At 48.6% G+C, this 26,845-nt stretch overlaps 2 protein-coding genes across 4 annotated transcripts in view; one reads left to right on the forward strand and one right to left on the reverse strand.

The window, feature by feature from the left end:
• Positions 1–17,622, forward strand: part of CHDH (choline dehydrogenase) — a 31,306-nt gene extending 13,684 nt beyond the window's left edge. For both annotated transcript variants that reach the window (XM_017851889.1, XM_017851890.1), the window contains 7 exons: positions 9,924–10,685; positions 11,356–11,507; positions 12,209–12,338; positions 13,365–13,499; positions 14,293–14,435; positions 14,933–15,035; positions 15,784–17,622. In XM_017851889.1, the coding sequence (XP_017707378.1) occupies positions 9,983–10,685; positions 11,356–11,507; positions 12,209–12,338; positions 13,365–13,499; positions 14,293–14,435; positions 14,933–15,035; positions 15,784–16,202 (1,785 nt within the window). In that variant the 5' untranslated portion in view covers positions 9,924–9,982 and the 3' untranslated portion in view covers positions 16,203–17,622. The remainder of the gene's footprint in view (positions 1–9,923; positions 10,686–11,355; positions 11,508–12,208; positions 12,339–13,364; positions 13,500–14,292; positions 14,436–14,932; positions 15,036–15,783) is intronic.
• Positions 17,623–20,211: 2,589 nt separating this feature from the next.
• CACNA1D (calcium voltage-gated channel subunit alpha1 D) overlaps positions 20,212–26,845 on the reverse strand; it is a 334,500-nt gene continuing 327,866 nt past the window's right edge. For both annotated transcript variants that reach the window (XM_017851883.1, XM_017851882.1), the window contains 3 exons: positions 25,187–25,308; positions 23,653–23,973; positions 20,212–22,817 (listed from right to left, as the gene is read on the reverse strand). In XM_017851883.1, coding sequence (XP_017707372.1) covers positions 22,524–22,817; positions 23,653–23,973; positions 25,187–25,308 — 737 coding nt within the window. In that variant the 3' untranslated portion in view covers positions 20,212–22,523. The remainder of the gene's footprint in view (positions 22,818–23,652; positions 23,974–25,186; positions 25,309–26,845) is intronic.

The following is a 26,845-nucleotide window of genomic DNA, read 5'->3' on the forward strand; positions in this document are numbered from 1 at the left end:
CAATGCCAGGCAGCTCGTTCCCTGCCCAGGCAGCCCAGGGAAGTGGAAGGGGCTGCTTCCCTGGAACTCCTGCCCCACACCAGTCAGTCTGCCCACCCACGCACCCAGCCTGGGAGGGCACTAGGCTAGCAGCTTAGGAGGCCCCTCCCTCGTGGGGAGGGTGGGAGTGTCAAGGGGAGGTGTTAGAGCAGAGTTGTGATACGGGGTGGGGTTTTCAAATGATTGGGGCCCAGAAGAGTAAATGACCTGGCGCCACCTCAGGAAGAAGGGGTCTGTCTTCACTCCTGCAGGGTAGGCTCGCTGCCCCCTTCCGAAGCTCCTTTGTTGCCTCTTGATCTTGTCGATTTTAATTATTGTCATTTACTGCAGACCCTCAGTAAAACTACACAACAACAAACACACATGTGCCTGTCATCTAGATCAAGAAAGAAAACATGACTGGTGCAAATGAAAACCCCCAGGAATACCTCCCTGCTCAGAGGTTACTACTGTCCTCAAGTTTCTTTATACCTTTCTCCTTCATAGGTTTGATTTCCTTAACAAAATCCAGAATTCAGTTGCATGTAGGATTTTGTTGGTGATTTAACCATTTTAAGTGTAATTCAGTGGCATTAGGTATATTCACAGTGTTGTGCACTCATCACCACCACTATCCGTTTCCAAATTTTTTTCCATCACCTCAAACAGAAGCTCTGTTCCCCCAAACAATAGCTCCTTGTTTCCCTTCCCCTCATCCCCTAGTAACCTCTAATCTATTTTCTGTTTCTATGGATTTGTCTGTTCTGGGTAACTCGATGTAAGTGGAATCATACAATATTTGTCCTTTGGTGTCTGGCTTATTTCACTTAGCATAATGTTTTCAAGGTGCAGCCAAGTTGTAGCATGTGCCAGAATTTCATTCCTTTCTAAGGCTGAATAATATACTATTATATATATACACACATACACACAAACACACACACACACACACACCACGTTTTGTTTATCTACTCACCTATTTTTGTTTGTTTTTGAGACAGAGTCTCGCTATGTCACCCAGGCTGGAGTGCAGTGGCACGATCCTGGTTCACTCCATTCTCCTGCCTCAGTCTCCCGAGTAGCTGGGACTACAGGTGCCCACCACCATGCCCGGCTAATTTTTTGTATTTTTAGTAGAGACGGGGTTTCACCGTGTTAGCCAGGATGGTCTCTATCTCCTGACCTCGTGATCTGCCCACCTAGACCTCCCAAAGTGCTGGGATTACAGGTGTGAGCCACCGCGCCTGGCCCTGCTCACCTGCTGATAGACATTTGAGTTGTTTCCACCTTTTTGCTATTGTGAATAATGATGCTGTAAACATTGGTGTAAGAATAGCTGTTCAAGTTTCTGCTTTCAGGTTTTTGGAGTATACACCTAGGAGTGGAATTACTGGATCACATGGTCTGTGTTTAGCTTTTCGAGAAACTGCTAACCTGTCTTCCACAGAATTTGCAACATTTTACATTCCTACCAGCAGTGTGCAAAGGTTCCCATTTCTTCATATCCTCATCTCATCAACACTTGTTACTTTTCTCTTTCTTTCTTTTTCTTTTCCTTCCTTCCTTTCTTTTCTTCCTTTCCTTTCCCTTTCCCTTTCTTTACCTTTCTTTCCCTTTCCTTTCCTTTCCTTTCCCTTCCTTTCCCTTCCCTTCCCTTCCTCTTCCCTTTCCCTTCCCTTCCCTTTCCCTTCCTTTCCCTTCCCTTCCTTTCTCTTCCTTTCCCTTCCCTTCCTCTTCCCTTTCCCTTCCTCTTCCCTTTCCCTTCCCTTTCCCTTCTCCTTCGCTTCCCCTTCACTTCCACTTTGCTTCCCTTTCCCTTTCCTTTCCCTTCCCTTTCCCTTCCCTTTCCCTTCCCTTTCCCTTCCCTTTCCCTTCGATGGAGTCCAGCTCTGTTGCCAGGCTGGAGTGCAGTGGCGCCATCTCGGCTTACTGCAACCTTTATTATAGCCATCCTGATGGGTGTGAGGTGGTAATTCACTGTGATTTTGATTTATATTTTCATAATGATTAGTGATGCTGAGCATCTTTTCATGTGTTTATTGGCCATTTGTGTTTCTTTCTTAGAGAATGTCTATTCAAGTCCTTTGACCATTTTCTATTTGGGTTGTTTGTTGTTGAGTTATAGTTTTAAACATATTCTAGATATTAATCTCTTATCAGATATATGGTGTGCAAATATTTTCTCCTATGGATTGTCATTTCATTCTTGAGAGTGTCCTTTGATGCAGTAAATTGTTTAATTTTGATGAACTATAACTTATCTACAGGTAGGGTGAAACAAGCACCCCTGTGGCCACCACCAATGGGACTGTGCTGGGTCAGACCTAAAATCAGTACAGGACTGGGTCTTGCCCAAGGCCTGCTGTAACCACTACATGGCTACCGTCTGTATTCACACAAGGCCTCAGGGCTCTATAGTCATCCAGCAGTGAAGCCAGCCAGGCTTGTGGCCTTCCCTTTGGGGCGGCAAGTTTTCCCAGGCCCCGGGCAGGTCTAGAGATGCTGTCCAGGAGCCAGCTACTGGAGTCAAAAACCTTAGAAAGCTACCTCATGTTCTATTCTACTGCAGCTGAGCTGGCACTCATACCATGTGACACAGTCCTTCCCACTTTTCCCTTTCCTTTCCACAGGCAGAGGGGCCTCACACCATGGCGACCACCACAGGCCCACAGGGAGGGCTGCCAGGATACCACCCGCATTCACTTAAGGCCCAAGGGCTCTTCAGTCAGCTTGTGGTGAATGCTGCCAGGCCTGAGACTCACCCTTCAGGGCAGTGGGCTCCCCTGTGGTCCAGGGTTCGTCCGGAAAGGCCACCTAAGAGCCAAGGCCTGGAATCAGGGAACCAAGAGCCCTCTTGGTGCTCTCCTCCACTGTGGCCAGCTGGTGCCTGATTTTTGGTTGCTATGAAATTGCTCCCTTGGTGCAGATAGTTGTCAAACTTGGTGTTCCTGTGGGGTGGGGGACGAGGGGGATGATCGAGGGAGCAAAGAGAACTTTGCCATCTTGCTCTTCTCCTCCCTGATTTCAGTCTTTTAAGATGTATTAAGACTTGTTTTGTTGCCTAACATATGGTCTGTCCTGCAGAATGTTCCATGTGCACTTGGAAAAAGTGTGTATTCTCTTGTTGTAGTGAATGTTTTGTATATATCTGTTAGGTCTCCAGCTGGTTTATAGTGTTATTCAAATCCTCTATTTCCTTACTGATCTTCTGTCTGGCTTCTGTCCATTACTGAAATCGGAGTATTGAAGTCTCCAGTTATGATCGTAGGTCTGTTTATTTCTCCCTTCAAATCTGTCATTGTTTGCTACGTCTATTTTGGGGCCCTGATATTTGGTGCATATATGAATTTCATGTTTTAAAACTTCACATATATACAAATTTATGTGAAGACAGATATCTATAATCTCATTTAGGCCACAACCTCCTATAATTTTCTTTTTGTGTGCTGAATATATTTTTAGGATTCGTCCATGTTGATGTAAGGTGCTACGTTTTCTTCATTTTCACTGCTGTCTGGGGTTTCTTTGTATGACCAACTGAACGATAACTTTTTCTATGTCCTTTGTATTTCCATATACATTTTGAAATCAGCATTTCCATTTCCACCAAAAAAAAAAAAAAAAAAGCCGGCTGAGATTGGCATTGCATCGAATCTATAAATCAATTTGGGGAAAATTGACATCGTAACAATATTGGGTCTTCCTATTCATGTTGTTTATTTAGGTCATCTTTAACTTCTGTCAATGTTTTGTAGTTCTCAGTGTATAGGTCCTGCATGTATTTTAAGTTTATTACTAAACTTAAAATGTCATGTTTCCTGATGCTCTTGTAAGTGGTATTGTTTTGTCTTGTGGTTACCCATGGAGGATGGGATCAACCCCCCACTACCCAAAGTTGGTTTGAATGTTGAGACTAATGACATCACACACATTACCAAGTGGCTATGATAGGGTTTACTGCTCACATAATGGAGCTTTATAGGGAGAGCAGGGCAAGCACCCAGGCTGGTCTGCAATGGCTAGACTGTGAAGGAAGGGGCGAGTGTTCCTGGTTTTTAGTATAGTTAGGGAGTGGAGTCAAGGTGAGCATCCCACACATGAATTGGATTTGCATGACGTGAACCTCCCCATTGATACTCCGGGCAGGAGTGCCAGGGCTTTTTTATTCACTTGCCCAGGTGTGGGGCAAGAGGGGAAGAGGGAGGGATAGAGCTTGAAAGCTGTCAGTAGTGAAACATCAAAAATGGAGTCAGACAGGTGGATCACGAGGTCAGGAGATCGAGACCATCCTGGCTAACATGGTGAAACCCCGTCTCTACTTAAAAAAAAAAAAAAAAAAAAAAAAAAAAATGGAGTCAGGGTCTATTATAGTTTTAAAATACTTTTTAAAAAGGCAGTTTTAGGCTCACAGCAAAATTGAGAAGAAGGTGAAGAGCTTTCCTGTATAACTTTTGCCCTCACACATGCATAATCCTCCCATTAACATCCTCCCACTAAAGTGGTACATTTATTACAAATGATAAACCTATATTGGCACATCATTATCACCTAAAGCCCATAGTTTACATTAGGGTTCACTCTTGGTATTGCACATTCTATAGGTTTGGACAAATATATAATGACCTGTATTCACCACTGTACAGAAAAGAGAGTAGTTTCCCACTCTCAAAATCCTCTTTGGTCTGCCTGTTTATCACTATCCAAACTCCTGGCAACCACTGATCGTTTTACTGTCTCCATAGTTTTGCCTTTTTCAGGATGTAATGTCGTTGAACTCATACGGTTTGTAGCCTTTTCTGATTGGCTTCTTTTACTTAGTAATATGCATTTAAGTTTCCTCCTTGCTTTTTTCATTCTTCCTGGCTCATTTCTTTTTAGCACTAAATGATATTCCATTGTCTGGATGTACCAGTTTATTTATCCATTCACCTACTGAAGGATATCTTGGTTGCTTCCAGCTTTGGCCAGTTATGAATAAAACTGCTGTAAATATTTATTTCCTGCTTTTTGTTTGGACATAGTGTTCACTTCCTTTGGGTAAATACCAAGGAGCACAATTGCTAGATCATATGGTAAGAGTGTGTTGATTTTTACAAGAAATCACCAAACTGTCTTCCAAAGCGGCTGTACCATTTAGCATTCCCACCAGCCATGAATGAAAGTTCCTGTTGCTTCACGTCCTTGTCAGCATTTGATGTTGTCAGTGTCTGGATTTTGACCATTCTAATAATGTGTGTAGTAGTGTCTCACTGTTGTTTTAATTTGCATTTTCCTGATGACATATGATATGGAGGATCTTCTCATATGCATCTTTGCCATCTGTCTCTCCTCTTTAGTGGGGTACTTGTTAAGGTCTTTGGGCCATACTTTAATCAGGTTATCTGTTATTGAGTTTTAAGAATATACTTATTTGTGTATTTACATAGTAGTCCTTTATAAGATACATCTTTTGCAAAGATTTACTTCTAGTCTGTGACTTGTCTTTTAATTCTCTTGATAGTGTCTTTAGCAAAGTAGAAAACTCACATTTGATTGAAGTCTAGGCTTATCAATTCTTTCCTGGGCTGTGCCTTTGGTATTATAATACAAAAAGTCATCATCAAACCCAAGGTCATCTAGATGTTATTTCTGCTTTACTATCTTCAAGGAATTTTATAGTTTTATATTTTACATTTAGGTCTGTGATCCATTTTGAGTTAATTTTTGTGCAGGGTGTAAGGTCTTTGTCTATATTTACTTTGTGTGTGTGTGTATATGTCTAGTTATTCCAGCTCCCTTTGTTGAGAAGACTTTCTTGCTCTATTGTGCTGCCTTTGCTGATTTGTCAAAGATCAGTTGGCTATATTTATATGGGTCTATTTCTGGGCCCTCTGTTCTGTTCCATTGATCTATTCACCAATATGACACTGTTTTGATTACTGTAACTTTATAGTAAATCTTGAAGTTGAGCAGTGTCAGTCCTCCAACTTTGCTTTTTCACTTTCAGTATTGTGTTGGCCATTCTGGGTCTTTTGCCTCTACATATATATTTTGAAACAGTTTGTTAATATCTGCAAAATAACTTGCTGTGGTTTTAACTGGGACTACATTGAATTTGTAGATGAAGTTGAGAAGAACTGACATCTTGACAATATTGAGCCTTCCAGTTTGCAAACATGAAATATCTCTCCATTTATTTAGTTTTTAAATTTCATCAGGGTTTCATAGTTTTCCTCATATAGATCTTGTACATATTTTGTTAGATTTATACCTAAGTATTTCTTTGCGATGCTTATATTTATTTAGGGACAGGGTCTTGCTGTCACTTAGGTGGAGGTGCAGTAGTCCAAGCTGGAGGGCTGGAGTGCAGTGGCTCAATCATAGCTCTCTGCAGCCTCAAGCTAGGACAGCAGGTATGCACCACCACACCCAATTAATTTATTTTTTATTAGTTATTTATTTTTGTAGAAATGGGATATTTAGTCTGTTCTCTCATTGCTATAAGGAACTATCCGAGTCTAGGTAATTTATAAGAAAAGAGATTTAATTGGCTCATGGTTCCACAGACTTTACAGGAAACATGGCTGGGGAGGCCTCAGGAAACTTACAATCATGGCAGAAGGCGAAGGGGAAGCAGGCATGTCTCACGTGGCTGTAGCAGTAGGAAGAGAGGGAGGAAGGGGAGGTGCCACACACTTGTAAACAACCAGATCTCGTGAGAATTCACTATCATGAGAACTGCAAGAGGGAAGTCTCCCCTATAATCCAATCATCTCCTCCAACATTGGTGATTACAATTCGACAAGAGATTTGGGCAGGGAGACAAATCCAAACCATATCAGATGGGGTCTTGCTATGTTGCTCGGGCTGGTCTCAAACTCCTGGCCTCAAGTGATCGTCTCACCTTAGCCTCCCGAAGTGTTGGAATATATGATCCACTGTGCCCAGCCTGGGGTGCTAATTTAAATGGTATTGTGTTTTTAATTTCAAATTTCACTTATTTGTTGTTGGTATGTAGGAAAGCCATTGGCTTTTATATATTAACCTTGTATCCTGAAACCTTGCTATAATTGCTTATTAGTTCCAGGAATTTTTGTTGATTCTTTTAGATTTTCTACATAAGCAATCATATCATTAGCAAACAAAGACAGTTTCATTTCTTCCTTCCCAATCTGTGTACCTTTTATTTCCTTTTCTTGTATTATGACATTAGATAGGACTTCCAGTAAAATACCGAAAAGGAGTGGTTCAAAAGGACATCCTTGCCTCATTCCTGGTTAATGGGAAAGCTTTGAGTTTTTTTACCATCAGGTATGATGTTAGTTGTAGGGTTTTTGTAGATATTCTTTACCAAGTTGAGGAAGTTTCCTTCTACTCTTGGTTTACTGAGAGTTTCTATCATTAATGGGTGTTAAATTTTGTCAAATGCTTTTTCTGCATCTGTTAATATGATCATGTGAGTTTTCTTTTTCAGCCTGTTGATTATTTTTGAATGTTGAACTAGTCTTGCATACCTGAGATAAAGCCCACTTGGTTGTGGTATGTAATTCTTTCTATACATACTTTGATTCAATTTTCTAATATTTTTGTTGAGTGTTTTTATCTATGTTCATGAAAGATATTGGTCTGTAGTGTTTTTTTATTGTAATGTCTTTGTCTGGTTTTGTTATGAGGGTGATGCTGGCCTCACAGAATGAGTCAGAAAGTAATCCCTCTGTTTCTATCTTCTAGAAGAGACTGTACAGTACTGGTATAATTTCTTCCTTAAATGGTTGATAGAAATCACCAGTGAACTTAGTCAAGCTTGGTGCTGTTTTGGAAGGTTATCAATTGTTGATTCAATTTCTTTAATAGATATTGGCTTATTTGGAGTGTCTTTCTTCTTGTGTGAGTTTTGGCAGCTTGTATCTTTCAAGGAATTAGTCCATTTCATCTAAATTATCATCTACTTTATTTTTAAAGATGTATTCCTGGGTATAGATAACTTTTCAATTTCAGTAAACTAGGACTAGAGTTTTTTTTGTTTTTCCTTTTAGTATTTAAAGTTGTCACTCCATTATCTTCTGGATTGCATGTTTTCTGAGAATTTTGCTGTCATTGTTATATTTATTCCTCTGCATATGTTTTTTGTCTGGTTATGTTGATGATTTTCTCTTTATTTCGAAGTTTCAGCAGCTTAACTATGATGTATTTAAATATGTTTTTGTACTAATCCTGCTTGGGATGCTCTAATCTTCTTGAATCCATGGTGTTTTGTCTTGCACTCCTTTTGGGAATGTCTCTGCAATTATCTCTTCAAATATTTCTCCTTGCTTGTTCTCTGTCTGTTCTTCTTTCCCCCTGGCCCTCCTTCCCCACTATTTCCCTCTCAGACTCCAGTTATCCATACTTTAGTTTGATATTGTTCCAGAGTTGTTTTTTCTCTCTTTCCCTCTTTATATTTCCAGATTCTTTTCTGTGCTATATTCAATTAAAAATTGTTCATCTCTAACATTGTGTTTTTTCTTGCATTTATGTTTCTTTCTATAGTTTTCAATGCTTGTCTGAAATTTCCTATCTGTTCAATATGTTGTCCACCTTTTCAATTATATCTTTTATAATGTTCACCTTGATTAAAGCCCTTGTTTGATGGGTTCTAACATCTGGGTACATTACTCCTTGGTCTGTTTCTGTTGACTACTTTATCTCTTGATAAGGAGTCATTTATTTGCCTTGCTTTTTGGGATGTATCCTAATTTTTTATTGAATGCTAGACCTTGTGTGTAACGGGATAGTGGAGACTGAGGTAAACAGTATGCCTAGCAAAGGACCTGTCTTTCGTTCTGTTGGGTTGTTAGTGTGGAGTGTTGTCAGTCTGGTGGGGAGTGGTGTGGGGCCTGGAGCGCTGAAGAGTTCTTCTCAGTGTTCCAGCAGCCTCAGACATACCATTCAGGAAGCCCCGCCACCTCTGTCTCCTATGCCTGTAACAGTGGGGAGGAGGAGGAGAACAAGCCTCTGCACTCCAGTGGTAGGCTGCTGTTACTTGATGCAGGGCTTGTGGAAGGGGTGGAGAGATTTATCAGGGTTTCTTTTTGTTTCAGACTCAGTCTTGGGCAGGCCTTGTTGGTCTGAGCCTCATGGGTGGGGTGTTGTCAGGTGTTCTTTTCAGTGGAGGTTTTCATGACATATCCTGTTTTTTTTTTTTTTTTCCTACCTCTGTGCACTATGCTGGGATTGATTTGAACATTGTTAGGAAAGGGCCCTTTCAAAGCTATTGCCGTTTTTGTTAAACACTAGCATTCTACAGAGTGATCTTTGAAGAGTGTAGCTCTAATCCTGACCCTGCTTAAAACCCCTCTAGTGCACTCCATGGCCCCTTGGGTCAAAGGCTTTGAGCTCTACAGTCTTGTGCCTCTCATGCTGATCTTCCTTCAGTTATTTAAGTCTTGTCCTTCTCCCAGACCCTAAACCATCTGTTTTGAAAGCAGATGTCTTTCTGTGTATTGCTACAAGAACTGGGTGGGGCAGGGAACAGTGCCTAGCACATGGTAGGGGCTGAGCCCGCTGTCTTGAAGGGATGAGTACAAGTACTCTGTTTTCTTTCTCCCTTGGAAAGCCCTTCGCTCCCCTGCCTTCCAGCAGGCGAACTCCAGCCCAGTCTCCAGGTTCATACACAGGGCACAGGGAAGCATTTTACCCCTCAGTTGGGGGTGGGGGGGCCTTTCTGCTGCCCCACCCCCTGCCCTGTGCCTGTCCATCCTGGTACATACAAAACAGTTCTGAAATTTCTGTGTTCCCCTCACTTCCTCCTCCTAGTTCCTTTGAGCAGCCACCTCGGGCTGGGCCTGCTGCACCCTGCCCGGGCAGGCCGTTGGTGAGCATACCCTGGAACTTTGCCTTACGTGCGTGCGGAGTTAAGATTTTTAAAGCCCCTTTTCCTGTTTCAGGGAGAAGTGAGTCATCTCATTCCCCTCCGTGGATCCGAGGACTTGGGCTAGATAGAAGCATGTGGTGTCTCCTGCGAGGCCTGGGCTGGCTTGGAGCCCTGGCACGGGGAGCCCTGGGGCAGCAGCAACCCCTGGGTGCCCGGGCCCTGGCCAGCACGGGCTCCGAGAGCCGGGACGAGTACAGCTACGTGGTGGTGGGCGCGGGCTCGGCGGGCTGCGTGCTGGCCGGGAGGCTCACAGAGGACCCTGCCGAGCGCGTGCTGCTGCTGGAGGCCGGGCCCAAGGACGTCCGCGCCGGGAGCAAGCGGCTCTTGTGGAGGATCCACATGCCCGCGGCCCTGGTGGCCAACCTGTGCGACAACAGGTACAACTGGTGCTACCACACAGAGGCGCAGCGGGGCCTGGACGGCCGCGTGCTGTACTGGCCACGAGGCCGCGTCTGGGGCGGCTCCTCATCCCTCAACGCCATGGTCTACGTTCGTGGGCACGCCGAGGACTACGAGCGCTGGCAGCGCCAGGGCGCCGGTGGCTGGGACTACGCGCACTGCCTGCCCTACTTCCGCAAGGCGCAGGGCCACGAGCTGGGTGCCAGCCGGTACCGGGGCGCCGATGGCCCACTGCGGGTGTCCCGGGGCAAGACCAACCACCCGCTGCACTGCGCATTCCTGGAGGCCGCACAGCAGGCCGGCTACCCGCTCACCGAGGACATGAATGGCTTCCAGCAGGAGGGCTTCGGCTGGATGGACATGACCATCCATGAAGGTAGCGGCCTCCCTTCCCATCCGCCTGCCTTTTCTTTAAAAGCACTACCCCCTACCCCAGCCCAACCCATCTCAGCCCATGGCTCCGGGCTCTGGGCTCCTGGCTCCAGCATGGTCAGGAGGCATGGGCAGACTGAGGCTGGCACGAGCGGGAAGAGATCTGGCTTAGTATACCCCCCAAGAGTACAACCCAGAGTCTTGAGAGTGACCCAGGATGGTGACCCTAGGCGTTCTCTGCGCCTCTGGCCCGTGTTGGTGTGGGGTGTGGATAAGAGAGGATCAGCTCTCTGGACAGAGAGCCTAAAGTCCTCTAGGGACTTGCATATGGGGAAACCGAGGCACAGCATGGTGAAAGGCCTTGCTCACAATAGGACAGAGGCAAGCCAGGGCTGACCCGGAGCTCCTGCCTGCCTCTTGAAGGCTCTCACCCCTCTGGCCGTGCTCCTGGTCTGTGTGTCCCCGTTTGAGGGTGAAGGGTACTTTTCCACCTGGGTCCAGGGGACCCCGGGCTGATGTGGACTCAGTAGGGCAGGGTCTTTACGTCTCAGCTTTACTTTGAAGGTGGGACTTGCAGTCAGAGCTGGGCGTATCCACTTTCTCCAGCTCCTTCCTCCTGCCCAGGTGCCAGGGGAGGGCAGAGCCGTGCCTGACCACCTCACTCCATCCTGCAGGCAAACGGTGGAGTGCAGCTTGTGCCTACCTGCACCCAGCACTGAGCCGCACCAACCTCAAGGCCGAGGCCCAGACACTTGTGAGCAGGGTGCTATTTCAGGGCACCCGTGCAGTGGGTGTGGAATATGTCAAGAATGGCCAGAGCCACAGGGTGAGTGGACTGCAGCTGGGGTCCTGGCAGAAGGGGGTGGGCAGTGACCCTGGTGGTCCAGCTCAGAGTGGGCAGGAGTCACGCCCTCACACCTCCAGCCCCACGTGCTCCTCCCTGTGATTGGCGTGGGGGTGGGGCGAGTAGCTGATGGCAGTGGGCTGGTGGAGGTGAGGAAGCCCCCAGTCCTGCCACCTAGAAAGGGCCTGTGGTGTCAGTGCCCTTGTGCCATGCCTAATTCAGGGCTGTCCCCCAGTACTTTCCACACCATTTCAGGGCACTGACCTCACGGAAAGCTATAGGTTTGCACTAGAGGTTTTAGAACCCATAAATGTGATCGTACTCTGTATTTCTGTGGTGTGGGCAGGGGGTCGGATCGTTTTGCAGCTTCACGTGTAGATCTGGTTCACTGCTTGCTCTCTTTAACCACTCACTTGAATGCCTGCTTTCATTTATCTCATGTAAGCCCTCCCCTCCTGTTTCTAAGGCCATCACTACTGTCTAGCTGTAGTTACCTGCTGGTTGCTTTCAAACAGTGACTCAGTGAGCTTCCTCTCCTTGGCTCTGGGGCCTGTTGGGTGTGCCACATGGATTCCACATCCCAAGGCCATGTTCTCATGGTGCTGGCTAGAGCAGGGGCGCTGGTCTGTGAGTCAGGGGAACAGCTGGCTTTTCAGGGAGTGACCTGGCTGGACCTCTTCCAGGCTTACGCCAGCAAGGAGGTGATTCTGAGTGGAGGTGCCATCAACTCTCCGCAGCTGCTCATGCTCTCTGGCATCGGGAATGCTGATGAACTCAAGAAACTGGGCATCCCTGTGGTGTGCCACCTACCTGGTGAGCCCCCTTCTTTACTGCTTCCCAGAGGCTGTTTCTGCTCAACAAATGGCTTAGTGTATCTTATTAGCATGGAGTGGGGAGGTGGTGGCAGTCAGTCATCCTTGGAATTGTCACATCATCCCCGTGAGCCTGAAGGTTTCCCAGGCCTCACTGGACACTGTCAGCCCTGGGGCCCGATTCTTGCATTATTTTCCTTCTCCCTCCCGTGGCTGTCCTATTGCACTTGGAGAAGGGCACCCTGCAGCAGCGAGTATCTGCCCATGAAGCCCCGTTGGGTCGGGCATGGGCGTGTCACCAGGGCAACTCTATGGCAAGAGGGGTCCAGGTCTCATCCTTCCATCCACAGGACTCGCTGGCTGCCCTGAGCATGAATGAGGTCAGCTCCGTGCTCCAGAGCCTGCTCTTCACGTTAAGACGTAAACTTTATTTTATAAACTGTCTCTGATGCTCTTGAGGGCCGGGCTGTCTCTCTTGCCCTCCTTGATAACCCCACTCCAGGAGAGCTGGGCCTTTGTGCATTTAGGCTTCATCATGAGGGGCCCGGGGAAGTGCTGCTTCATGACGGTGACCTGCCCACTGTCCCAATAGGCTTGGATGAATTCATGCAAGGGCTGCGTAGCACGACAGGGCTGCTTCCATGCTGTGGTGAGGGTGAGGCTGCTGTCTGCCCCTCTGGCCATCACCATCCAGCGACCGCTCACCAGGCAGTGCCTGCTGAAGGCGTAGGCCCTGCCCTCACATAGGGGGCTGCTGAGCAGGGCTGACAAGGGGCACCCAGAGGCCGTCCTGGGAGTGAGTGACAAGGACACGTGGCCTTGGCAGCATCTGAGGCAGGCCAGACTTGGCCAGGAGTGTAAGAGTGGTGTCTCTTGGAGGCAGTCTTTAAGCTGAGACCAGGAGACTGAGCAGGAGCTGGTCCAGAAGATAAGTGAATAGGAAAGAATTTTTCAAAACCCAGTGGATATTCAGAAGCAGCTGAGCCCCCTTGGTAGCCATTTTCTTAACCACTCCTTCCCGTATCAGGGGTTGGCCAGAACCTGCAAGACCACCTGGAGATCTACATTCAGCAGGCATGCACCCGCCCTATCACTCTTCATTCAGCACAGAAGCCCCTGCAGAAGGTCTGCATTGGTCTGGAGTGGCTCTGGAAATTCACAGGTGAGCACGCTCATCAGTAACCTGGGAGGAGACTGTCTGTGAGCATTGAGACCTCCTTCCTGAGGAGCTGAACAAGGGTTCTGGCCACTGGGTGCTGGGTTTGATGCTGAACTATGCCATTTACCTTAGCCCTGATCCTCAGTTTTTCATCTTCAAAATGGGGAGGCACAGTTTCAACCTGGCAGGTGGAAACGAGGACCAGAAGCAATAGCACATGCCAAGGAACTTTGCCCAGGGCCTGCTGGAGGTGGGACTCCTCAGGGCTTAGGGGTTGCTCTTCCTTACAGATGGGCAGGGATGGCCTTGTGCTGGACAGCAGGCGAGGTCCAACGAGCCAGGAGAAAAGGTGGAGAGAGGAGACTTTGGGGCTAGACTGCAGAATCAGCATTCATTTTGCAGCCTTTTCCATTTGATTTCTAGCTGCGCCTGGTAGTTTGAAATCCTGCTCATCCACTCAGCCTGTATTTCTCACACACCTAATATGTGCTGTGTGCTGTGCTGGGTGGTGGGAAGAGCCGGTAAGGCAGGTGGCGTGGGCAATGGCAGAATTGGCCCAGGTAGAGAGCGGAGCGGATGCCATCCTTTTGGCAAATAGCTGACATTTCATGGTGTGGTGCTGGGTGAGCCCCCTGTGGGAGGTGAACAGATGTGGACAGGACTTGGGTCCAGGCACTAGAATGGAGTCCAGGAAAAGGAAGAGTAGCAGCCAGGAGAAAGGAGGGAAACCAGGAGCAGCCGGCCCACCTACCACGCCCTGACTGGCTCTTCTGCCTCATCCTCTTCTGCTTCTCAGGGAAGGGAGCCACTGCCCATCTGGAAACAGGTGGGTTCATCCGCAGCCAGCCTGGGGTCCCCCACCCGGACATCCAGTTCCATTTCCTGCCATCCCAAGTGATTGACCACGGGCGGGTCCCCACTCAGCAGGAGGCTTACCAGGTGAGCAGCTGGAGGAGCCTCAGCTTCTCAGGATGTTTCCTTCCCACCACCAAGAAGGAAGATGCTCCCATCTTCCAAGGCAGCCTTCTCCCTGGTGCCATATGGCTGCAGAGGGGGGGACACAGTGGCCTGTCCCCTGCCTTCCAGCTGCCCAGCGTGTCAGTCTGTGTGGTGTGTCCAAGGGTATGACTGTTCCATGCAGACTAGGGACCTAGCACCAGAAGTGGGACAGACTGGGGGGTGCTATCTTGGCCCTGGGGTCACCACCTCTGAAAGCTTTGAGCCATGGAATATGAGGCCAGGATGAAAGAGTGATTCACTGAGGTGGTTTGTAATCACTCATGGAGGTGGGTAAACCATGCGGACAAATGCTAACATGCATCTGCTCCCCACTGATTCTGGAAGCAGAGGCCCACCCTGCAGGTAAACCAGGGTTGATGGAGTTCACTGTGGATGTCTACGGAGGGACCATCACTCCTTCCTCTGTGTTCTTCTAGGTACATGTGGGGCCCATGCGGGGCACAAGTGTGGGCTGGCTCAAACTGAGAAGTGCCAATCCCCAGGACCACCCTGTGATCCAGCCCAACTACTTATCAACAGGTAATTCACCCACCTGTGTCTTCCTGGGCTTGAACAAACGCTTGCCTTTGTGGGGTTCCTGTTTATCCCTGAATCATACCCTTGGACTACACTTTCCAAGACACAAGTGACCCTCTGTCATCCCCTGCCCCATCACTTTAGGCTGTAAACTTGCATAGGCAGCCCCGTAGTGTCCCGGGACACATGAAAGAAATGAAGTCCTGGGGTTTAGACAGTAGGGGAGATTTGCAGCTTTCAGAACAATCTGCTGCGATGTGCAGGGAGACTGCGCCGCGCCATACAGGTGCCAGGTCTGTAGGTAGAGCATTTTTCCTGCTGTCACTCTGAGCAGCCTCTAAAAGCAAATTTCATTCCTGGGCCTGCCTCCTTGCGTGCAGCAAAAACAAGCACTACCCACTGGGTGGGTTTTGCCCAGCGATGGCTGCAGTGTGCCCACAGCCACACTGTGGCAGGGAAAGGGTGTGTGTACTTATCCCTGCCCTAGCGATAAGTCAGACCCCTGATTGAAACCTGAGCCTCTGGGCAGGCTGTGTCCATGTAGGATGCTACCTTTGAGCTACACGGCACAGTCTAACCAGCTATGGACAGGGGACAAGCAGCCTGCTGGCTCAGTCCCCCATGGCCCTGAACTTTGTCCCCAAACACTATCCCCTCAGACAGCTTACAGAGCCTCTCCATGCTGCGAATCTTCCAGTGAGGCCAGCACGGGCAAAAGGAGGGGTCCTCACCTGTTTCTTTTCCTCGACAGAAACTGATATTGAGGATTTCCGTCTGTGTGTGAAGCTCACCAGAGAAATTTTTGCACAGGAAGCCCTGGCTCCATTCCGAGGGAAAGAGCTCCAGCCAGGAAGCCACGTTCAGTCAGATAAAGAGATAGACGCCTTTGTGCGGGCAAAAGCCGACAGCGCCTACCACCCCTCGTGCACCTGTAAGATGGGCCAGCCCTCCGATCCCACTGCCGTGGTGGATCCGCAGACAAGGGTCCTCGGGGTGGAAAACCTCAGGGTTGTCGATGCCTCCATCATGCCTAGCGTGGTCAGCGGCAACCTGAACGCCCCCACAATCATGATCGCAGAGAAGGCAGCTGACATTATCAAGGGGCGGCCTGTACTCTGGGACAAAGATGTCCCTGTCTACAAACCCAGGACGCTGGCCACCCAGCGCTAAGACAGTTGCTGCTGGAGGATGACCAGGGAAGCCCCCTGATAAGCCAAGAGGGCCAGCACAGCCCTTGCTCCCAGGTGCCTTCCTGAAACTATCTAACACACTGGGACCCAGGTGGTACCCTACTCTGTGGCTGAGAATTGGATAAATTCTTGGGAAATGAGACAAGTACTGGGCAGTGAATCAAGCTCCTTTTCCCCAGCCTTTCCCTGTAGGCCATTTGGGGAAGGCCAGCATTCAGGCTGAGATGCTTCTCCCTGCCTTCTGGAGGGACAGAAGGGGAGGATGGTTAACTCCTGCCGCATCCTTTGTCTTGTGTTCACATGGCATTCTCTAACCCAGGGCAGTGGTTCCTTCCCAGGCCATGCTCAGAGGCTGGGTGCCTGCCAGACCCGCGGAGGGTTCGCCACAGAAGGGGCATCCTCCTTCTCAAGTTGCAAGCTTTAGCTGAGGCAGTGAGTCACACAGTAGTTAGTTCAGCCTCAGCTGGCACATAAGTCTCCAGTGTCCCTGTTCAGAGGGGAAAGTTGCCTGCTGGTAGAAAAACTGGCTTTTCCTTTCTCGCTTCCTAATTTCACTCTCAGCGTAAGGCAGGTAACTGGGGCTTGGCTGGGTCACTGTGAGAGGGTTGTGGCTCTGGTTATTATTAAACTGGGGCCAGGTGCAGTGGCTCACACCTGTAATCCCAGCACTTTGGGAAGATCACTTGAGCTCAGGAGTTCAAGACCAGCCTGGGCAACATAGTGAGACCTTGTCTCTGGAAAACAGTTAGCTCGGCATGGTGGTGTATACCTGTAGTCCCAGCTACTCAGGAGGCTGAGGCGGGAGGATGGCTTGAGTCCAGGAAGTCGAGGCTCCTGTGAACCCTGATTGCACCACTGTACTCCAGCCTGGGTTACAGGGTGAGACCCTGTCTCCAAAAAAAAAAAAAAAAAAAAAAAACCCTGAGTTTTTTTGGACCTCATTCAATGGGAGAGGAGTCTGGAGGGAATACCACTTGACTTCACTACCAAAGGTTTTATGACTTAGCGATTTAAGAGGTTTTCCTTTTACCCAGAAATGCAGAAACCCGGAGCAAACCCCACATACCAGATCACTGTTTCCTACTGAAGCAGCTAGCCCGAGAAAGGACTGTCTCATAATGGGCTTGGGAAATGACTTGGCAGCCTGAACCATCCCAGCAGAGGACAAGGATGGTTAATTCTTATTCTCTAGACGTCCACAGGAACAGACTAGGATGGAAAACGCAGTTAAGCACAGCCATGCACCCTGTTCCTGTAGAAATGCCCCTGTGTGAAAGAAAAATCAATTCCAGATTGGAGTTTTGGAGGAAAAAAAATACAAGTAGCATTTACAACGGCTCTTTGCTCTTTAAATTTCTTACCATTCAATAAAATGATCCAGTCACTTACATTTGAACTGAGATGCCTTCTCCAGACTGTTCTGACAAGGTAATGAAAATAAAATGCACTTGGATTTTTCCAGACATCCACATCCACCATCAAGGGCTGGGAAGAAAAGCGTTGTTACGTGGAAACCTGCATCTGCACTAGGCTCAGAATAAGGACGGGAGAAAACGGGGGGATTCCAGGCTTTGCTGGGATCTGAGAGGATTGAGGTGACATGCAGACTGTAGGGGGTCCGACGGCCACAACTTAGTTGTGAGGAAACCTAGAAAGGCAGAAGGAAGACACCCATCATACCTCTCCTTTTAAGAATCTTAAGCAGCTCTTGTTTAATCTTACGTGTATTTTTTTTTTTAATTTTTGTTCCAAGAGAGGGTCAAGAAAGAAAATTCTAAACTGGCCAAGAGACTTATTTCTCCTACGGAGGGTCCCCACCTGCCCCACAGCAGCAGTCCATGGCCATCAGTCACCTGGGTCTTGGGGCTGCCTGCAGGAGTGCAGGCACAGGAGTTCAGGTGCCAGTCCCCACGGCTGGGAGGGCCTCATGCAGCTCTCCTGCTGGAGCGTGTGTGGATTCAGGGGCAGGGGATGGTCCTGGGCCAACCATGACTCTGCTGACTCTTCTTCTCTGGAACAGGCATGGATATGGCAGGGTGACAGTCACTTAGTTCTACCATCTCTGTGTCCCATGGGTGTGTCAGCCTCTGAGACCACGGTGGGTTCAGTCTGGTGGCTGTATTTTAAAATAAGCAAAACATCATGTGGTAAGAGGAGTCCATTGGGGGTGCTACTTGATTGCACCCAGGCCCTTCTCTCACTCTCAGATACTTAGTCATGTTCTACACAATCGCACCATTTGGCCATAACAGGAATGAGATTCAAAAGAAAAGATGGTAAGTGTCGTATGTCCAGGACCTGAGAGTTCCCCTGCCATGAAGGGAGCCTTTCACCCCGGGAGGAGAGGCTGTCAGCTGAGGAAGCCAGCATGGGGGAGAAAGGCACTTGCTACACAGTGGGGTGCACAGAGGATACCCCCCCATCTTCAGTCTCATAGGGAATCGGCCCCCTTGGCAAAAGCTCGCAGTACCTAAAAACAGAGAAATGTGCTTTGCAAAAACGGTTCACAAGCGCACAACAGAATGCTGTGCATGTGCCCAGTGCTCTTAAGAGCCCTGGCCTATTGCAGAAGCCTGTGTTGAAGCCGCTGCACTAGTATAAGGCAGTTCCTGATGAAATAGGGGACGGGGTGGGCTGCGTGGGAGCCAAGAGCATCTGCCAGCCCAACTGGAGATGGTGAGTTCCTGAAGCAGGAGTTGTAAGCACCCAAACATCATCTTTTCTGCTCGTAGCGAAGGTTGCAGACATCATCTCCATGAATTCAAACAGATTCTTCTTGGCTGGGCATGGTGGCTCACGCCTGTAATCCCAGCACTTTGGGAGGCTGAGGCGGGTGGATTACTTGAGGCCAGGAGTTCGAGACCAGCCTCGCCAACATGGTGAAACCCAGTCTCTACTAAAAATACAAAAATTAGTTGGGCATGGTGATGCACGCCTGTAGTCCCAGCTACCTGGGAGGCTGATACAGGGAGAATCTCTTGAACCTGAGTGGTGGAGGCTGCAGTGAGCCGAGATTGTACCACTGCACTCCACCCTGGGTGACAGAGTGAGACTGTCTCAAAAAAACAACAAAAACCAGATTCTTCTCCAGCCAACTGGGTCCCACCACTCAGAAGTGGTTTCATGCTTCTGCTGATAAGCCAACTTAACATCAGATCTAATACAGATTTTTTTCAAGATAAAATACCATCATCTCTACTGGCCCTGTTATAGTGGCCCAGGCTGTCCTCACAGGACATCCCTGAGACCACCCTGTCACTCATGATGTTGGAACCAGAGCCCAGGCTTCCTGCTCATTCTCTCCTGCCCTCCTAGTCCCCAGGAGAGGAGAAGAAATGCTGTTTTAGAGAAATAACCTTTTCAACAAAACATCCCTGGAGTCGGTTTTTGAGTTGGGGTGGGCTAGTCAGGGAGTCGGGGCTCTGTGCGTGATGTCAGCTAACTGTTTTTATAAACCAGCCAGCTACCCATCATAACAGGAAAAACTTTCATAGGAAATGCAATTGGCAAAGACACGATGCTGATATGTACACAAGGTGAAACTGCTCCAGTTTTTTCATAGCAGGGTCAGCAGTAAAGCAAGTGGTGCTCGGGTCCCATCTCACACAGGTGAGCCTGCACCGAGAGGTAACGTGACCCTCACAGCCCACCATGCCTGGCCTTTGCCTAATTCTGAAACTTCTTAGGACAGAGCTGGAAAGTGCCACCTGGTGAAGTGAGATCCAGCTGTCTGGGTGGATATCGGAGTCCATAGGCTGAGCAGAGATGGTTCTTAGTGAGGTTCTTGCTGCCAGTTGACAATGAAATCATAGCTGCCATTTACATTTTGAGAGATTATGAAAAACCTAAGATTAAAGAAACTAAATGTATTATTCCTGTGGACACAAAATGTGTATTTTCAGGTGGGGAGGGAACCAAAAGGAAAACATTTCATCTTAAAACTTTCCTAAGACAAAGGAAAATAAAAAACCATGCTCTACAACTTCAAATTTTCTTACAAAGAAAATTTAATATTCGATGAGAGGTTGAACCAGGCTTAAAGCAGACAGGTATTAGGAAGTGGTGCAGCCTGTAAAAATGCCAGTTTGTAAGTACTGACTTTGGAAAAGATCATCGCCTCTACCAGACACTTAAGGTTCTGGTCTGGCGATTTGGGCCTGATGTGAAGCCACACAGTAAGACCAAGACCCAACGGAGAGAGACACAGAGTCCAAGATAATGTTGACAGTGGTGTAGCCCTTTAGGAGAAATGGTGCTCCCTGCAGCTGGTATTAGGTTACTATTGGCACTGAAGGAACCAGGAGGATAAGAGAGAATATCCATAATTTCAGAGCTGCCCTGGCACAGTACCTGCCCCGTCGGAGGCTCTCACTGGCAAATGCCAGCTCTGTGCAAGGAGAGCTCCCAAATATAACAAAATTATTACACAGTTTTATTCTGAAGAACATTTTGTATTTTAATAAAAAAGGATTTATGTCAGGAAAGAGTCATTTACAAACCTTGAAGTGTTTTTGCCTGGATCAGAGTAAGAATGTCTTAAGAAGAGGTTTGTAAGGTCTTCATAACAAAGTGGTGTTATTTACAAAAAAAAAAAAAAAATCCATTAACAGGTTGTGTATATACTATTAAAAATCTTGGACCAAAATGGCTACCTATCTTTTTGATTGCAGGGAATCCCTGCCAAGGTAACTTGACAGTCGGCATAATTCTGTTGACAGAAAAGGAAGCCTTGACGGTTCGAATTATCCAAAAGTGGGTTTTCATCAGGACGTACAGTAAGAGTGTGAGTGCATTCTAATGAAAACTTCAGCCCTCATTCAGTTGCATATAAAAGCCCTCAAAGAGAACACACAGTACAGCAGTTTTGTAAAAGGCAACAATACAATTTGTACAGACCCCGACATTCCAATCCTATAGATCACCATGTTTTTCCTCTGTCCCCCCCACCCCAGCACCCCTTATTTCTTAAGCAGCACCACCAGTCCCCAGAGGACAAGAGCAGCTGTACCTCGTCCACTTACGCATTTCTGCACCAGTGATGCAAAAAATGCCCTGGGTGGGCAGCAGAGAAATACATGACTACAGATAACCAAGGGGCAGAACAGCCAGCTGGACCTGCTCTGTAATTCACTTACCAGAGGGTGGTTCAAGTCAAACAAAACCAAAGACAGTTGCAACCCATGGTGGATCCAAAGGTACAGTATCAAAATCATGTAACTCTTGCCCAAAGAAAAGACTGCAAATAGTCATCTGGTATATCTTGTGGAAAGATAGGTTTATAGTGACTCAAAATATTTTAGAAAAATTTCTGTAGTGTCAAGTTCTTTCAAACTTAAAATTTTACCCCCAGAGGATTTTCACGGAATAAATGGGAATTGGCTCTATTTCTTCTACTTCTGGATAGCCCGAGTAAAAATACTAGTAATTTCTAGATTTCAGTGGGGAACTACAATTATTAGGACCCATGGATATTGCTGCAGTTCAAATACGGTACAGTAATTACAAAATATAGACCATCTCTTTACAAATACAAATTATAGTATATTACAAGTCATGTACAGTAAATCTATAATTTTAAACAAACTAGTGTATCTAAGTTGACCTGGTTGCGAGTGCATTATTATTCCAGTTTACAGTTGCCCTTTAGCATGACAGTCAGAAACCGACCATCGGAGTGAGATTCTCTTGTGTAAACTGGAGTCACATCACAGAAAACCTTATTTGTAGGGTCCCATTGCCCTCACAATGATCGCTGGTAGCTGGGTTCTGATGCACTGTATTTCAGAACAGCTAAACAGGAACCAGGATGCAGTGTATTTGGGGGAAAGGGTTTAAAAATGGATATGTTGGGCCCAGTGACTGATATGCTAGACCGATGGCTGAGGTAATGACACAGGTGTGATGATCGTCATCACCTTTAACTTTCCCCTGCACCCCGCCGCTGTGCCTTCAGGTGGGTGGGCCTGGTGCCCTGGTACATGGGAGATGCAGACTCCACAGTAGTGCCCATCTGGACAATGGGGCAGGACGGGTCTGGCCGCCTCACCCATCCTCTGTGAGAGGGCGGGGCCTGCTGTTTCCTGCAGCTGGGGCCGAGCTCATGGTGCTCTGCCAGGCTCAACCACTTGGGACCTGTTCCTACCAGGTTTATGGCTTTCTTGAGGCATGACATCTCTTATACAAAAGTCTAATTAAATATTACTCCCAACTAGTGCCTAAACTTTCCTAACTATGAGGCACTTTTCCCCTGGCCCTCCTGCGCCCCACCTGAGGCCAGAGCCGGTCTGCCCCTCACTGGGGGCTACAAGGTGGTGATGCATATCATTTCATCCGCCAGGTCCTCCTCATCCCTCCCAGGGTCTGGCTCTTCGTCGCTGTAGCCAGGACCAAAGTCCTGTAGCTCATAGTCCTGCCTGTGTGAGAGGGGGCCCACATCCCCATTGGCTCGGGGACACACGTTCCCATTAAGCAGGGTGCTGGCTGCACTCTCCATCTCGTCAATGGTGAGGTCACACGCATCGGCGATTTCATGTTTTGTTGCTGACACAAATTTTGGGTCCCTTGCATAGCGTCCCAAGCCTTCAGATATCAGGACCTGTACAGGAAAGAGGGATGGATGGCATGGGGGTGTTATAAGGCTTTGCAGGGCAGGGGGATAACAGAAAACTCCAGTGCTAACTGCACCGTGTGCTTTGGGGATGCAGCTCAATCATGTTTTCTAGACCTCTAATAATTTAATAACTAATGTAAATGGCTTTGAAAATGTCCCGGAGCTAAAAAACTACACATGGTCCAACAAGAGTGAAACCCACTGGGGAAAGACATTTAGTATAAACTAGAAACATATGCTGGAACAGCACCCATAATGCCAGCACAGCTCATTTATGAGAATCAATGGTGGTGACCAGTTTTTGTTTTTGGGTGTGTGGTTTTTTTTTTTTTTTTTTTTTTTTTTTTTAGATGGAGTCTTCCTTTGTCGCCCAGGTTGGAGTGCAGTGGTGTGATCTCGGCTCACTGCAGCCTCCACTTCCCGGGTTCAAGCGATTCTCCTGCTGCAGCCTCCCAAGTAGCTGGGATTACGGGCATACACCACCATGTCAGGGTAATTTTTGTATTTTTAGTGGAGATGGGGTTTCACCAAGTTTGCCAGGCTGGTCTTGAACTCCTGACCTCAGGTGATCCACCCACCTCGGCCTCCCAAAGTGCTGAGATTACAGGCATGAGCCATCGCACCCAGTGGTGGTGACCAGTTTTTACTCATGCTTCAGGTATATTCCTGCTGCTCAGAAGGGTCCGATTGAGCCAGCCTGGCTCACAGCCTGGCCGCCCTCCCACCACTGCCCTTCCTGCTGTTGCCCTTCCTGCTGTTCCAGTTGCACCTCTGCTGCTCCTGGTGCTTCCTGCCCACCATGGCCAAGAGCCATACTCACTGCCTCCACCAAGCTGTCCGCGCTCCTCTGCTTGTCGCTGTTTTTGTTCCGGAAGCTGCTGGGGACGGTCAGGCTGGCTGGTGTGAAAGTCCGGTAGGAGATGTCGGGCTCGTCTGTGTACCAGGAACTGCGGTGCAGGGATGGCAGGCTGCCGTTCATCTGGTCCAGGGCCTCTGACTGCTCCACTTGGATCAGGGGGGTATAGCACGGTGTCCAGTCCCGGTAGGGAGGGGTTGCTGGAGGGGTGGCCCATGACCGGGTCGAGTGACTCGGTGAGTACTTCTGGGCTTTACTTGAATCTAGGCCAGCAACTGCCATGATCTGAGGAGAGAGAGGAGCGTTGGGAGACTAGAGGTTCTGAGGTCCGGGCCTCAAACCTCCTGCACACAGACCAAGCACGGGTGCTGCGCTCTCCAGGGGCAGTCCAGGCAAAGACTTGGAAAAGACATGGGTACACTGAAGTACACTGAATGAATGGGCGGTGACGACTTGGTTTTCTAGCAGACTGTGCTTTCTTTTACCCCGAATCTATAATGCATTTCCTATGGCTTTTCCCAAGGAGTTATCAGTTGCTAATTCATGAAATTGCTTCAGAATGAAGAAGAATCAGGGAAGCCCAACAAGCCGTGGGTGTGAACACACCACCCAGTTCATGCTGGGTTTAAATACCAAAGTACATTCAGGGGAAACTACCACTTCCTAGCACTTAGAGGAAAACATAGCTGGTTCTCTTTGCTCTGGAATAATGCATCCTAGAGCTGGCATTTGGCATGTGCTAAAGCACTGGGTACAAGCCCCGGCCTTACAATCCCACCACGGCAGATGCACCTTAGGGTTCACTCTGCAGAGAGGGACGGGGAACCCAGTCTGTAAACAGCACAGGTCCATGCCCACCACCCCATCGTGCACGAATGAATGGCATCTCTGATGTCACATTTTCAGAAAGAAAAAGCGCCATATTCTTATCCTCGAGGGAAAGCCCTGGTGAGTGGGCTCTGGCCCCACCCTCTTGCCTGTACAACCTCCCTCAATGTGGGCAAATTGTTCTCCCCAGACTGCTCCCTTGGTAGGCAGGGGAGGTGAAGCCCGCATAGTGCCCACACGGCCCTGCCCATGGAGGGACCCATACACTTAACGAAGGAAGCACTTCTTAGAGAAAATGAAGGGCTGCACCGACTGTTCAGAGTCAGCCAAGTGGCCCCCACTCCCTGAGCTCAGATCACATCAGGCTCTGTATTCAATGCCAGGAAGAGGTGGTGGGGGTCGCAGGGAGGCACCTGGGCAGAGAGGCCAGCTTTGGCAGCTGGCTCCTCGGATTCCAATGCCAGCGGTCGCTTGGTTGTGTGAGCTTGGGCAGAATGGGGCTCATGGCCACAGTTACTTGGCAGGATTGTTACAAAGATTGACCAGACTGTAGGTGAAGATTCTCTCCTTCCCTCCTGATGCTTAAGACCAAAGAGAAGGGAGTGACCTGATGGTGGGTCCTATGTGGGGTGCCCCTGGGCATGGGGGCGAGACCAGGTGGGCCGCTCACCTGTTGCTGCATCAGATGCAGAGGCAGGGCCGTGCGGTGGGGGAAGGTGGGAGACGAAGGGACCTCCTCCTGGCTGCTCTGCCGGCGCAGGCACTCAAAGTTGAAGGAGGATCTGCGGTGGGCTGGGAAAGCAAAGGGCATCATGCAACTGTGAAGCAGCTTCTCTGCCGGGACACTGTCTCTCAGAGTCAGGGTGGTCCCGGACGCCCAGCAAGGAGCCCAGGAAGAAGCAAGTGGTTTATCCGAGAGAAAGATTAGGTAGTGAGGTCTCCAAACTTTAGGAGGAGAGGATGAATGCAGAAGACCCAATGAGGGATGTTTTTAAAAGTACGAACTTACTACCTTTAAATGTTCGCCTGTTTTCTCAGGAGGAGGAGCGAAGGCAGCCTCTAGGGCAACTGATCCAAGTCAGAAGCCCTGACCCTGCATACTGTGGGGAGCACACAGGACTTCAGTGCAAGAACCCAAGTCCTGCCAGAACCCCACGACACTTCCCACTGTCACCTTCCAGATACCCTAAGTGTCCCCAGGGGCTGACATATCTTGCTGGGGCTCCTGTGTTTACACCTGTTTTAAAGGGAGGGACTAACTGCACTGATCAGCTTAATAAGCAAATTTTTTTTGTTGTTGTTAGGAAAGATTCAGCTTCTCTAGCACTGAAGACAAACAAGGACACCCCTAGCTTTAAGAAAACACTTGTCCTGCCAACAGCTCTTCCGACAGAGGCTCACACACAGCTTGACAAGACCATCCACAGCTCCCAGCTGCACAGGGCACCAGGCCCAGGAGATCAGTCTGAATTCTGGGGCTCTAAGACACAGCCGGCAGCCTCCTCCCAGAAACCTCCTACCCTTGCAGGGGCCTCTGTCGAGAGCACACCTACTTTACAAGGCATTTTTATGGCTCCTATCTTGACTGCTGCTTTTCTCAGGTCACAGGGCCTTTCTCAGCCCTGGCAAAACTCCACAGGCCCCTCATTCCTCTACTGGAAAGCCCAGGGCCTAGCCAGGAGAGGATTCCCAGGCACACTGGGGCTGCACACAGAGACTGGGCTGAGTCCTTGGTTAGGCACTGCCCAGGAGAGAGGAATTGTGCACTGTGGGGCCTCCTTGTCCAGTTGCCTATATGGAACACACACGGCTGCCTCATCAAAAACCCTTCCCTCCACGCACCACCCAGGGGCCAACTGTGCTGTGGAGCACAGACTTCCAGATCGAATGGCAGGGCGGGGGGCTGGGAAAGGAGAGCAGCAGTCCCTCTCCCGCATGCGGTGCTTTTCCATGTCTAAAATGCTCCATGGATCCCCACCATCTCCTGTGCTCTGCACAACACTCTCCGGAGGAGGAGAGAATCCCCATGCCGCTGAGAACACAGGTGGAGGAGTGAAACATTCTCCCTGTTCAAGATCTGAGCTGCAGGGCAGCAAAGCAAAACCACCTCATGAATCACGAGCACAGCCACTCCTACCCACTCAGCTCCTCTCTGGCACTACGGCCGGTGGGATTCATGTGCTTGCTGGCTTGGCCAGGTAGGAAACAGACAAAGGCCGAGGCCTGAGGAAGGCAGTAGAACTCACAAGGGCGAGGAGGGCCTCCACCTGGCCTCCCTCACCTGCATCTGTTTCATCTAGCATTTATGGAAATAGAGTGACTTCATTTA

The sequence above is a fragment of the Rhinopithecus bieti genome, unplaced genomic scaffold (genome assembly GCF_001698545.2).
Source record: "Rhinopithecus bieti isolate Rb0 unplaced genomic scaffold, ASM169854v2 scaffold_33647, whole genome shotgun sequence".
NCBI lineage: Eukaryota > Metazoa > Chordata > Mammalia > Primates > Cercopithecidae > Rhinopithecus > Rhinopithecus bieti.